This window comes from Mustela nivalis (genome assembly GCF_964662115.1).
Source record: "Mustela nivalis genome assembly, chromosome: 6".
Lineage (NCBI taxonomy): Eukaryota > Metazoa > Chordata > Mammalia > Carnivora > Mustelidae > Mustela > Mustela nivalis.
The window spans coordinates 101,298,110-101,312,181 of record NC_139025.1 but is presented as its reverse complement, the minus strand read 5'-3'; the positions used below and the strand labels follow the sequence as shown (position 1 = coordinate 101,312,181).

General features: G+C 41.4%; 2 protein-coding genes across 14 annotated transcripts in view; one reads left to right on the top strand and one right to left on the bottom strand.

Annotated features, from left to right (window-relative positions):
* The window catches only part of HACD3 (3-hydroxyacyl-CoA dehydratase 3), a 41,177-nt gene extending 33,780 nt beyond the window's left edge, over positions 1 to 7,397 (top strand). The window contains exons 9-11 of the mRNA XM_082737121.1: positions 1,351 to 1,457; positions 2,033 to 2,164; positions 5,771 to 7,397. Of these exons, the coding sequence (XP_082593247.1) occupies positions 1,351 to 1,457; positions 2,033 to 2,164; positions 5,771 to 5,847 (316 nt within the window). The 3' untranslated portion in view covers positions 5,848 to 7,397. The remainder of the gene's footprint in view (positions 1 to 1,350; positions 1,458 to 2,032; positions 2,165 to 5,770) is intronic.
* The window catches only part of INTS14 (integrator complex subunit 14), a 35,792-nt gene continuing 23,950 nt past the window's right edge, over positions 2,231 to 14,072 (bottom strand). For 7 of the 13 annotated variants that reach the window (XM_082737112.1, XM_082737116.1, XM_082737110.1 and 4 more), the window contains 3 exons: positions 12,549 to 12,667; positions 10,428 to 10,493; positions 7,854 to 8,701 (listed from right to left, as the gene is read on the bottom strand). In XM_082737112.1, the coding sequence (XP_082593238.1) occupies positions 8,450 to 8,701; positions 10,428 to 10,493; positions 12,549 to 12,667 (437 nt within the window). In that variant the 3' untranslated portion in view covers positions 7,854 to 8,449. Of the gene's footprint in view, positions 2,478 to 6,394; positions 6,506 to 7,853; positions 9,029 to 9,116; positions 9,384 to 10,427; positions 10,494 to 12,548; positions 12,668 to 14,072 lie in introns of those variants that run through there. The other 6 variants (XR_014313382.1, XR_014313384.1, XR_014313385.1 and 3 more) reach the window with 2 other exon arrangements.

The following is a 14,072-nucleotide window of genomic DNA, read 5'->3' as shown; positions in this document are numbered from 1 at the left end:
CTTCTAGAAGGAAAGATAGAAATAAATCTTGACTACGGGATTACTGAAGTTTGAGTCAACCTCTTATCTGATTCTGCTATTCTCAGTTGTCAATAGAAGAAATATTAAAAAAAGATCCAATTAAAGTAGAGGTACTGTTCGCCTGAAGACCATAAATATTCCATTTCTTTTTTGGTCAGGTGGAGCAGGGGTTTTGCAAAATGACTCCTCAGCTCTAGTTTTGGGGATATTTTGGCAAAGTTAAGTTGAAAGGGAGAAGAGACAGTAGCAGCCCTAGACTGTGTCTTGAGGTAATTTTTTAAGTTAACACATAATATATTATTTCCTTCAGGGGTACAGGTCTGTGGTTCATCGGTCTTACATAATTCATAGCACTCACCAGAGCACATACCCTCTCCACTGTCCCATCACCTAGCTACCCCATTCCCTCTCCCCGCAACCCTCCAGCAACCCTCAGTTTGTTTCCTGATATTAAGAGTCTCTTATGGTTTGTCTCCCTCTCTGATTTCGTCTTGTTCCTAGATTGTGTCTTAACTGTGGTCTGAATTCCATAATATCCTTTATACCCTCTAATCTACTAATACAAAGGTGAAAGAGATTTTAAGTACTTAATATTAACTCTGGGAAGAAAAATTTTTTTTTGTTACCGCTTTTTAAAGAGTGTGTCCGATTCTAGATGAGGGGTCTTTTGTATAATTTTGAAATTGCTTTCTTTGAGAGAGAGAGAGAGAGAGAGAGAGAGAGAGCGAGCAGGGGAAGGGCAGGAGGAGAGGGAGAGAGACTCTTAAGTAGGCTTCATGCCCAGCATGGAGCCCAATGTGGGGCTTGATCCCATGACCCGGAGATCAGGACTTGAGCTGAAATCAAGAGTCAGACACTTAACTGAGTCACGTAGGCCCCTGTTTACTTTGATAACAATCATTTATCCAGAGATAAATTGCCAAGGTGTCTGTCATCCTCACCTACTTAGAACATAGATCAGATCTAGTAATAAAGGCAAAGAGCTTTTGAGCATTCATTCCACATGCTGAACTATTGTAAAGAGGGTTCTTATAGGACCTAAATTTAGTCTACTGTGAGAGTTCACATCCATTGAAAATTGGGGGAAGAGTGTGATGGGAGTTTGTGGGTAGATAACCCAGGATTAGAATTCTGTTCTGAGACCTGTACCCCTGGGGATAAAAATATATGTTTATAAAAAATAAAAAGTTAAAAAAAAAAAAAAAAAAGAATTCTGTTCTGAAGAAGCCATGTGTGGCTAAGTGTGAAATTATTCTTCTTGAATGACGTTCTAGGGTTGTACTCAGGACCTGAAGTGCTTTTCACATCCAAATTTCTTATTTTCAATAGGTACCCCTTCTACATGCTTTCCTGCATTGACATGGATTGGAAGGTGCTCACGTGGCTTCGTTACACTGTGTGGATTCCCTTGTATCCTCTGGGATGTTTGGCAGAAGGTACTTTCAAGAACCCTAGGTTTTATAAGCTTAATTCCAAAGGATAGCTAAGCTGATAGGCCAAAGCTTTCTTCCTTCCTCTGACATACAGGTGTTAGACTTTTTAAGAATTTCCTTCTAGTGGCTTCCTCCCATGATACTCCTGGTACCCAGACTATTCCAGGGAAGTAGCTTATTTTTATAAGGTTTGGAAGCTGGGCATTCATGTATCGCATGCTTCCTATTTATATGGTGTTTAGAATTTTCTAAAGCAGGTTCCTATCAATGATTTCCTTTTATTCTTACAGAAACCTAGTGAGTGAGTCAGGTAGGGTTTTTCTCTCCACTTTATAGAAAACTAAAGCTCAGTGCTGTCAAAAGTAGTGTTTCTTATTCATCTTGTTGTCAGCTTAGAGGCTCATCGTTTATGAAAACTAGGGGGAGAAATGGAATAGGCATGTGCCAGCCCCTCTGTACTATCAGGAGGGAAGCATTTTCGGCACACCCAGAACTGACACTGTGGAGGGTAGAAGCTTCTCTCACTAGAGGGCACTGTATTTCATTTGCTTCTGACAGGTTCGTGTTTCTCCTTTCAGCTGTCTCAGTGATCCAGTCCATTCCAGTATTCAACGAAACAGGAAGATTCAGTTTCACATTGCCATATCCAGTGAAAATCAAAGTTAGATTTTCCTTTTTTCTTCAGATTTATCTTATCTTATTATTTTTAGGTAAGTACTGGCTCTGTAAGACTTTTTCCGGTCACTTCTTAGAGGGCAAAGTTAAATGATACAAAGTTTTCGAAGCCTTTGTTAGGATTTTTATTTCCAAAAGAGGAACATAGAGTTAGAGAAACATAATTTTTTACAACAGACCTCCCGAGGACATATATACAAATGCTATATGTATTTCTTCTATATCGCCAGCGACTGAGGGATCTTGGTTGTGCTCTTGGTCACTGGGAATTCACCATATTTCATGTTTAAAACAATGTAAGAAGCTTTTCTTTCTTTCTTTCTTTCTTTTTTTTTTTAAGAAGAAGCTCTTTTAAAGTAGAATAAGAAAAAAGAAAGATAGAATAAGTACATTTTAATTTTACTAGTTTCAGTGACATATTCCTTATCCAGAGTTTACAGAGGTGATAATACCACTGACAGCAAGGAAGGAAGAAGGCAGGCAAGGTCTCTGAGCAGCCAAGAAAGGTCATAAAGCTTCAAACAATAGGAAAGCACCCCCCGCTCCAGCGCCACTCCTCATGTAAAAACAGCTTATATATTCATTTACTTTTATATAAAATCAGTTGCCTTAATTCATAAAAACTAAGAACTAAAAGAAGTAAACCTAATTATTCCAAGTATGAGAGATTTAAAAGCTTCCTAAGCATAAGGACTGTTTACTTTAGATAAAGTTCCAATGTATTTTTTTTTTTTTTTAAAGATTTTGTCAGGGAGGGAGGGAGCACAAGCAGGGGGAGTGTCAGTCAGAGGGATACTCAGGCTCCCCACTGAGCAGAGAGCCCAATGTGAGGCTCCATTCCAGGACCCTGAGATCATGACCTGAGCCGAAGGCAGATGCTTAACCAAGTGAGCCACCCAGGTCCCCCAGTTCTAATGCATTTAATATAATTTACATATTCTCTTGTTTTAGTTTACAAAAATCTTAAGGTGGCCCTAAGTATGGCTGTGTGGTCTTCTAGCAACAAGATATGACAACAGATAGTCTATTAATTATCTATTGCTGTGTAACCAATTACCTCAAAACTTAGTAGCTTAAGACAACAAATGTTTATTATCTCAAGTAGCTTCTGAGGGTCAGAAGGCAGCCTAACTGGGTGGCTCTGAGTCCCTCCTGAGGTTTCAGTCCGGCTGTCAGTCTGGCGGGGGGGTGCCATTTCTGCACTTGACGAGGGCTAGAGGATCTATCTGCTCCAAGCTCACTCATGTAACTGTGAATAGGAAGCTTCAGTTTCTTGCCACAGTATTTCTCCAGGTGGCTGCTCAGGAACACAGCTTCCCCCAAGGCAAATGGTTTGAGAGCCAGAAGCCACACTTTTTTTGCCTTCAAAAAAATGGATCCACAGGGGTGCCTGGGTGGCTCAGTTAGTTCAGTGTCTATCTTCAGCTCAGGTCATAGGCCCAGGGATCCTGGAATCAAGTCCCACATCAGGCTTCTTGCTCAGCGGAAAGCCTGCTTCTCACTTGCCTGACGCTCCTCCTACTTGTGCTCTTTCTCTCTCTTGACAAATAAAATCTTTGGAAAAAAAGCATCTATTTTTTAAAGAAATATGACATATAACATTGTATAAATTTAAGGTGTACACCATGTTGATTTGATTCACTTATATACTGTAATATGATTACCACTGGTAGATAGGACTCGTACCTGTATCACGTCTGCCCTGCTTTTTGTCACCTGTAATCTCAGAGGTGACAAAGCACCACTTTTGCTGTATTCTGTTGGTTATACAGACCAACCTGTTATAGTATGGGAGGGAATACAAAAAGGCATGAGATACCAAGAGGTAGGATCACTGGGGACCATCTGGGAGGCTAGCTGCCCCAGTGAGAGGAAGACTACAAAAAGTAAATCCAAGAAGCTAGAAAGCTTGGTTCATTTAGCATGGGACAAGAGCCCTGCACCCTTAAGAGCCCCTCAGGGAACCAGCACATGGCAGAAACACAATTAAATATTATACATTATGGGTATAGATGATTTGCCCAAAGTTACTTTTTGGTCAAAGGTTAAATTTTACTCAGTTTCTCCTTTTCTATTTCAGAAAGATTTCTAACCAAAATATGTGAAAATGTTTGGCCCTTGAAGGGAGTATGCTTCAGTTTGGAAAATGGACTCATTATGAGAATTCTTTACTTCTATTACTGGATAAATTTAGTGTTACTGTAGCCAGGCTCCATGAGGTGTGCATACTGAATATGTTAAGAGAGGACTAAGTATTGGAAAGACACTTAAAATATCTTACCCGAAAAGCTAAAGGGTAGAAGCATTTTAATGTGCATTAACCCTACCAGCTTTGCTTTATGTTTTCGTACACTCTAATTTACAAGGTTTTATACTCCTGCCTAGTTTGCCCACAATGTAGTTGTTCTTATTCTTTAGAAATAGATCTTGGGGTGCCTGGGTGGCTCAGTGGGTTAAAGCCTCTGCCTTTGGCTCAGGTCATGATTCCAGGGTCCTGGGATCGTGCCCCACATCGGGCTCTCTGCTCCGCAGGGAGCCTGCTTCCTCCCCTCTCTCTCTGCCTGCCTCTCTGCCTGCTTGTGATCTCTGTCTGTCAAATAAATAAATAAAATCTTAAAAAAAAAAAAAAAGAAATAGATCTTAAATTTATGTAATTTAGAAACAGTACTACACTCAGTTATGTTTGCATATAGATCAGAGTGCTTTTGTAAACATATATTCTCCCATACTAAGTCTGTAAAATTGGTGTTTTTAACCCTCTTGTACAATGAGGAAACAGAAAGAGGCTAAGCCACAGAACTAGTTAGTGGTCAAGCAGGATTGGAAGATTTTTCTGACACTGAAATCCTGCATTTTCTTTTTTTTTTTTTTTCTTCGCACTTCAGGCAAAGCTTTACTAGCAGTCACTGGGGCAATTCCAGGAGGCCCCCTTGGGGAAGGGCTGCAGGAAACAGACACAGGAAAGCAACAGCTTTTGGGTGGTGGCCCAAATGGGCACTCGGGGCACGATAGTAGCATGCTGGGAGTCCAGGGAGATGGCTGCCTCATGACCCTCTCCCTGTGAAATCCTGCATTTTCTAATTTATTTCCCAGAAAAGAGTTTCATACCTTTTAGACTATTGCTTAATGCATGTTATTGTGTAGCCTTGAATTAAAAATTGTGGGTTGTTTTTATACTTCAGATTTATGGATTTCATTTTATATAAATCTTACCTTGAAAGAATGAAGGAAAACTGAACTCTAATTAATGAAATGTTTAGGGGTGAAGAGTATGGATTCCTGCAACTTAGTGAAATACATCAAAAATCAGATGGGAATGAGCAGGTGACAAAGTGAATATAAGAAAAAGTTTAAGTTTAGATCTAAGTGTTGGTTCACTGAACAATATTTTACTTTTTATAGGTTTGAAAATTTTCATATTAGAATATGGGAGAAAATAAAACAGTAAACCCACTGGGAAAAAAGAGTGGGCTCTAATGCACTGTTGAGAACTTGGCCAGACTTGTAATTCCCGAGCACCCTGCATTAAGCACCGTGCCATGGGACAGGACAAGCAGCCATCTAGAAATTGTCCCTGTCCCAAGAGCTTCTGGTTATAAAGAGACAGATTCCATTTTCTCATTGGCTTTGTTCTTTTTCAGGGTTGTACATAAATTTCCGTCACCTTTATAAACAGCGCAGGCGGCGTTATGGACAAAAAAAGAAAAAGGTCCACTAAAAAGATCTTGAAGACTTCTTGCCAGTTTGAGCCTAATCTATAATTCTTACAGTTTTACCTTCTTGTACTGATGTAAAAGTTTTTTTAAAGTTAAATGATTAAATTCTCAGTGAGGCTATATTCCCTTCCCCCCGTAACATTCCTGAATTTACCGTTATTATCTTAGTGTAGTACTTGCATGACATGGATTCCCGATATCTGAGGACAGTTTTGTTCTTGTATATTCCATTAATGACAGCAAGAGACAGCCCTACCCCCAAGCACTCCTTGTCCAGTCGCTTTCACACGGGCCAGAGGTCCTACTTCAGTGCCCTAACCCTGCCAGATACTGGCCATTCTTACAGCTGGCCTTTGTTCATTTCAGCTGTTGCTTGGAGGGTAAAAGAAAGAAAAGAAAAAAAAAAAAGGCACTGTTCAGGCAGGACCTTATACATTCTGTCCCTGAGGGGTGGCACTGATAAAATATTTGAGTCTGAGTGGGGCTAGAGAACACATTACTTCTGAGCATCTTTTGGCTTCTACCACCACCTGTCATGACAGTGCTTACCTGTGTGCACACCGAGGAGGCACAGAATGATGTGGGAGAAACGAGAGGCAGAACCTTGGAACACCATGATCACTTATTTCATTCCTAGCTAAATCAGAATGATCTTCAACACTAGAGAAAGATGAAACGTTAGTTTAGAAAACGAGATTATAAGCGTTCCAAACCCAAATGGCTACAGGTGTCAGAAGGGTCAAACCGTTAGTGAGACAGCTGCCGGAAGGGTGGCCTGTGGCAAACAGGAAGCAGAAGAAATGCGCAGGCAGACCAGTCCTAGCCTGTGCACGTACATAAAACGGCTCTCTTCCTTCTGTGCTGGCTAAGTCCATTTCCTTGTAAACCTGTCAGAATGGCTGGTGGAACCGACCTCAGAAATGCCTGCCTTTGCTCTCTTGTTGTTTCACTGGTCAGCTCTTGGAGAGGGAGAACAGTGGGAATTTTGGCTAGAGAATCTTGAAAAAGCTTCCGGGCTGGAAACCCACCCATAGAGGAACTGAGAAAAGCAGAGACATTGTAAAGTTTGACCATTGTCAAAAATATCATTGTTTTCCTCTAAAACATTCCAGGTTCACCAAATAAAATATGTGTTAGAAGTAATGCTTGTATAAAAGAATTTAAGAACATGGTAGCTCTTTCTGTTCTGCCATTTCTGTTGTTCTTGGGTGAGAGGGGACTCCGTAAGTTACACTGTTTCTCTGAGCCGGATATGGAAACTTGGTTTGACCTACTAAAGACATCAGATTAGCATAGGCTGGCTGATTTTTTTTTTTTTTAAAATAAATTCATTGCACTGAAGGATATTTTGCATGTTTGTAACTTCTGTCAACACTTGTGTTAACTTCTGTTCTTTCACCTGACTTTATTTGGACAGATCAGCTTTGCAGTATATGCTGCATCTTTGTGGCAGAAGCCTGTATTCCTAGTGATTGTTATAAACTCCTTTATTGCTATCTGAGAAAGCAAAACATTGTGTATTTCTATTAAACATTTACAGTCAAAATCCTAACAACTTGTGCTTAAAGATCATTTAGTCTGTTGGGTTTTCAGGTTGCTAATGATAAAGTCATTTGTCCAGACAAAATATTATACTGCATTGCGTGGTGAAATGTTAAATTCAGCGTGTAAAAATGGTTGCTTGGGGTGAAGCCTGCAGGAGGGTTAACCTCTGGAGTCCACAGAGCAATCTGAAAAGCACTGATGGCAGAAAGCTTGGAGAAGTTACCTGACTTGCCTAAGGTCCTGAAGCTAGTGAATGAATTGATACCATACTGATGAGAGAACAGTCAGATCCACCGGGGTAGAACCTGGCTGAGGCAGAGACCTAACCAGTGTCAGAAATAAGTCCATATGGAACCCAAGAACTCTCAGGACTTAAGAAATCTGCCACCTAGGAAGGTGAAATTACATCCAGGTGATAGGACAGACCAAAAGACAAAGACCCATTAGTTTCCCAATGAATCCATTTTCTAGAAAATCAAGTATTTTATTTTCATTAAAAAACAAAACCAAACCAAAACTTGAAGTAGGAATCATTTTATACATTTATAGCTGCTGTTTAAGTCTGTATCTCAAGACATACTACACCAGAGGGTTACCATCAAGTTTTTGCCCAAGTTCTAAGGACAGTTCTGAAACTTAATGGTGTTGGACTCACATTTAGCAAGTCCCAGACAGTCTGGGCTGGGCTGCTCATTCCAAGGACAGAAGCTGGAAAATGTCCTTACGGTTGGAGAGGAGAAGAGGTACCTTTAGCTAGCCCGAGAACCCCCGCTGATTAGGAGGAAGTGGGGAGAGCTCTGTATTTATCAGTCCTTTAAGTTACTCAGGAGGTGTGCCCATTGTGGGAGCAACAGTGGTTTTTTGGGGCTTACAGACTCCGCTCCAGAAAACCAAGGTCAAAGCCCAAGCAGCACAGCCCAGCAAGTGGTGCTTCCGAGGCAACCTCAGGGAAGTGTTGGGGGGAAGGGGAGCTCTTGCAGAGGTGAACAAACTGGAGTTTTTACCCTAAATCCTTTTCACCTGTCATGAAAGAAAGCAGGAAGGCTCCCAAAGTCAGTTTCACATTCTTTCAGTGCTGCTCCCGGAGAAGTCTGTATGCAAAGGTGTGATGTTGTGCTCGTAGCCGGCATACTCAGACGTGCCGGTGCTGGCTAGCTTGAGTTGCTGGGCAGCGTGGGTCAGCTGGAAGGCGGCGTCTGGGTGCGCTGTGTCGGGCAGCAGCGTGCACTCCCTTTCCAGCATGTCAGCCACTCCTTTAAGCAGGTCCAGGAAACCAAATGCCAGGGCAGCCTTTCGTAAACGGTTTAGCTCCTGAAACAAGATAAAAAACAAACAAACAAAAAAAACCCACCAGTGTTCCTGAAATGTACTTTTCTTGTCACATACTTTCTAAGTGCTCAACTTAGAATAAATTTTTCTTGATCCCTGAACTTGTGAGCATTTTTACAGAACAAATGCTTGTGCAGAGATGCCAGTAACAAGAGACTGCCAAGAGGATTCCTCTTGGTGATCAGACTGGCTGACTGAAACAGGCGGTCATCACCACAGTGGGTGAGCGCTTACACCAAACAGGGTGAGACACTTCCCACACATCATTTCATTCACTCCTAACTGTCAGGAGGATGACTTTTCCCGTTACTCAGGCATGGCAGAGGCTAGCCCCAAACCTCAGAGGACTATGAACCCTCTGCTGCCTCTTCTCTGGCTGGGCCTCAGACTGAACAACAGTGAACATGTTTGGAGGAGGCTCTGGAGGATTCAAGAAGTCTGACCTGAAAGACTGCCACCAAAAGAAGGGTTGGGTAGTGCATGGAAGCAGAGAAATACAAAGAGCCCCATCAACCACTTAGCAGTGCAACTAGGCCACTTGTGTAGCCTCTCTGAGGCTCAGTGTTCTCATCTGTAGAGTGAGAAGGAGGATCTCTTCCATGCCTGCTGTGGGGGCTCACGCAGTTGCCCGGCAGAGGCCCTTCCACATCTGATATGTGGGACTCTGTAAAGCCAGAAAAGAGAAGTGGGCTTTCTGACCATCTCTCTACTATCATCTGTTAACAAGGGGGAAAGTTCAGAAGAGGGCCAAAGTACAAGTGTGCCTTCTTGAATAGACAGCTGACGACTGTAGGGGATAAAGGGACTATTGCCAAGGGGGGTCATCAAGGGCCTGTGTGAACTATGGGCTTCAAGGGGAGGGAGGGCATGGCTGGCTGAGCAGCTCTCTGAACTCTGATTAAGGTTGCTCCTGCTTGAGGTCACCAGCTTGCCACATAATTAGGTCTGAAGACAACAGTGACATAAAGGTAATGAGATAACACCCAGACAAAGTAGCCCGTCTGTTCTCCGGAAGAGATGCTAGCCTTAGGTAGGCTATGTGCACCATAAAATATTAGTAGCTGGGCTACAACTGACAACACAGCATGCCTCACACTGCCACTTAATTTAATTTCAGCAAACACCAGATGGAAAGGCAAGGAACAAGGTGTTTACTTAAATGAACCCCCAACTCTACCCACTGGTTATAAATTTATTCCCTCCACCAATAGCTCTGGATTAGCTAGGTAGGATTCTGGAGGGCCATCCTTTTGCAATTCATATAAATACAATTTTAGTAGTCATTCCTGGAAGCAGCTTCTCTGGTAGCGTAAGAATGTTCTGGGAGATCATCATCCCAGGAAGTCACCCTGGTTGTCCAGGGTTAGATTGGACACTCATATGAGAGTGGTACGGAGAATTCAGGGCTTTGACTGACAGATTCTTTTGACTCCTTTTCTCAGCCATTCAGAGCAGCATCAAGACAGAGGAGCCCTTGTGTACAGAATCAGGCCACTTAAACACTTCCAATTCTTGGATTTTTAGGGCAGCAGTGAACCTATCATTTCTATGGACTTTACAATGAAAACACTGAGGTACAATCCAAACATTTCTCATGCCTGTCCATGTTCACTCTTTTACCCCATACTCTAATTGCTGTGAACCATTTATTTTGGGGACATATCCCAGCCCCCCTCCCCCCACCCCACTGTAATTCTGACAGTCTTACCTTATAGAATGTCTGTGTTTTTTCAGGTAGTTTCCTTGCATTTCTTAAAATCTTCTGTACATCTGTCTGTCAAGGGTAATAAGAGTTCAACATTAGGGTTCTGTGGTAAAAGGGGAAAGAATACAAAAGGGTGGTGCTAGATGTTTAGAGGAAAGAAATTGGGAATAGAGGTGCAATGTCAAGATGAGGATCCCTCTGAGTCAATGTCACTGTAGTTTACATTAGTAAAGCATCTCCCTCCTTCAAAATGTTTGATGATGATAAATCCCTTAGTAACAGAAACGAACTTGTCTCACAAAAATAAACCCAATAAACCTATACATCTATGGCCAGGGTGCAAAGACCATTCAATGGGGGAAGGAACAGGCTCTTGGACAAATGGTGCCAGGACAGCTGGCTATCCACATGCAAAGAACAAAACTGGATTCTTACTTCACACCATATAAAACAAACAAAAAAAAACAACTCAAAATGGTTCAGAGACCTAACTGCAAGAGCTAAAACTACAAAACTCTTAGAAGAAAACATGGGCATAAATCTCCATGACCTTGGACTGGTCGTGATTTCTAAATTATGACAACAGCAGCATAGCAACAAAAGAAAAAAATTGACAAATGTTCTTAGCAGTATTATTCACAGTAGTCAAAAGGTGGAAACAATCCAAATGTTCATCAACTGAATGAAATCCAAAGGAAGGAAGTACTGATCTATGTTACAACATGGCCAAATGCTGAAAACATTATGCTAAGTGAAGGAAACCAAACACAAAAAGTCACATGTTACATGCTGTTATTTATATGAAATATCTAGAGTAGGATGAATCCAGAGTCCAAAAGCAGATTAGTGGTGGTCAAGGACTTGGGGAAGTCAGGAATGTAGAGTGACTTGCTTAACAGGTATAGGGTTTCCTCTTGGGGTGAGGAAAATGTTCTAGAACTACACAGTGATGATGGTTGCATAACATTTTGATTGTACTAAATAAATGCCACTGAATTTAAAATGGCTGAAATGGTGACTTTGATGCTATGTGTTTTTCACAATTAAAAAAAATACATCTAGAACAGAACAAAATTTAAAAAGTCATTTGAGAAAAATTCAGCTTTCCTTCTGACAGGGAAGTACTGGGGTCAGGGATGGCAGGAGAGAACTTGATTTTCCAACAAAACCCCTCCCCCACAGCCACCACAGGGTGTGTCCAGTCTCTATGCAAAGAAGAAACCGTGCCATCAAGAAGCTATTTCCGGGGCGCCTGGGTGGCTCAGTGGGTTAAGCCGCTGCCTTCAGCTCAGGTCATGATCTCAGAGTCCTGGGATCGAGTCCCGCATCGGGCTCTCTGCTCAACAGAGAGCCTGCTTCCCTCTCTCTCTCTGCCTGCCTCTCCATCTACTTGTGATTTCTCTCTGTCAAATAAATAAATAAAATCTTTAAAAAAAAAAAAAAAAAAAAGAAGCTATTTCCCCTGTCAGGTGGCCTAAGTAAGTTAGTAAGTCAGTGGAGGGAGAAATATCACTGAGCTTGCATAAAAGCAGCATACCTCGAGAATAGTGTAATCTTAGCTTTCCATAAAAGTGTTGTTATTAAGGTGTACTGCCATTGCTTGGGTTCTACTGTGGGGACAGAAAAATAAACCCATGAAGTTTTTATATCCTTCTCAAAAAACTGTTGTCAAAGATAAAACCCGTTCTGTCAATGCCTCACCATGTCAAAAATTTTACAATGAAATTCAATGCCAGGAAAGTATGTCTCTCTAGAACTGACATGCTTCCTTCTGTCAGACAAGAAAGGTTATATATAACCCTACATGTTGCTCTTCTGACCTTGATAGCAGAAAGCTCGGAGCCAAATTGCTCAAATATAATCATTTCGCCTTGAGTTCCCGGTGCAACTGTCTCCCCTCTTCCTCTAGGTTTTGTACTGCTCTAAATTTTGTAAGAAGTGATTTTGCTGCATACGTGTTTTACTGTAGGCCACCTCAAATCCTTTATGGAAATAATGACAAACATTAGAAGTAAGTGAATTACTAAATATCAAAGGAAAGGAAAATCAAATCAGATGTCTTAATTGCCTGCCAGAATCCCTCCCCTTGTCCCCAGCTGAAAGCAACTTGAATGGTAATGTTACCTGCAGGCCACTGGGTTTGATCCAGACGGTCACATTCTGAGCATAACTGCGTTTGTTTTTGGGCTGCAGGGGAAATGGGCTCTTATTGTCATCCTCTCCGTAAGGATTTTCTTTAGCATCTTAAAAGGAAAACACAATCTTGAAATGACATCTGGCAAAACATAATCAATTACATTTCCAATTAGGCTAGCTGCTCTCTGAATCATTCAATCTTCTTCATCCTGTTACTTCCCTAATTAAGAAAATCCATTCACTTCCCTCAGGTTAGGGAACCTGTTCCCAAACAATGCCACTGATGTAGGAGACTAAACAATCAACTGAGGCCCAAGTAGGTAAAAAACCAAAACCAAAAACAAACCCAGCTTAATGTTTTTAAAGAGACAACCTTCACTTATTTGCTTTATCAATTGAGATCAGAGAGAATAAAACTAATACATACATTCTAAAGTACATATTTAAAGAATATATAAACACACATAATATAACTCTTTATAGTCTGGCCCAGTGTTCTCAAAGAGAACTTTCTACAATGATCGAATGGTAGCCACCGGCCCATGCAGCTACTGAACACTGACTTGTGGCTAAAGTGACTGAGGAACTGAATTTTAAATTTTACTTATTTCAATTTAAATGGCCTCAGGTATCTAGTGTCTACTGGACTGGACATCATAGGTCTAAGCACTGAGAAAATTCCAGAGGAAAATTATAGGTAGCCACATTAAGGAAAAGGGCAAGAGAAGAAATACTTTTTGGTGAAATATACTCTAGGTCATTAGGGCTTATTAGTTATTGCTTTCAAACATTTAAAGCTCAGCTGGTTTTTTAGCCATGTGAATAAATAAAGGTTTCTGTTTTTCTATCTGCTTCCCAAGCCAATGAAACTTTGCCACAAACTCACAAGCCCACTTATATCTACTGGCTCATTTTATCCTGATTACTACTGCCTTCTGGGGTAGACAGAGCTGGGATCATTTCCCCACCAAGTTCAGGGAGCTTATATCCCTTGTCCAAATGTTCATACTTCCAACTGGAATGAACCCAGTTTCTCTGAGCCAGAAGCTCTCTAACCCCAATTTGGTAATTTAAATGTTTTATACTGGCCCCACACTATGTGTCAGTGCCCCCCACCCAACCCCTCCAAAAAGTATCGGCCGAGTTTTCCAGGCATATTTCCACAAATAACTTGCATATATATAAGACCTTTTAGGCAGGCCAGGATCCCACCAGTCTTTTTCCATGTAGCACATTTATTTCTAACTTGCCTGCCACTACTTTGGTTATTTCCCCTGCCTGGAGTGCTCCCCTTCCCTCATCCATTTATTCCCTTACTCACTTGCTATACTAAGTCCCCACTATGTAGCAAGCACTCTGCTAGGAAGTGTGGCTGAAGAGGATTTTTTTCTAGACTCAAGGAACTTACAGAATAAAGAATATTTATTAAGTTCCAAACACGTTAAATGTATACCTTCTTTCCTTACAGCAACCTTGGGGGGGGGGGATATTATTGGTCCCATGAAAGATGAG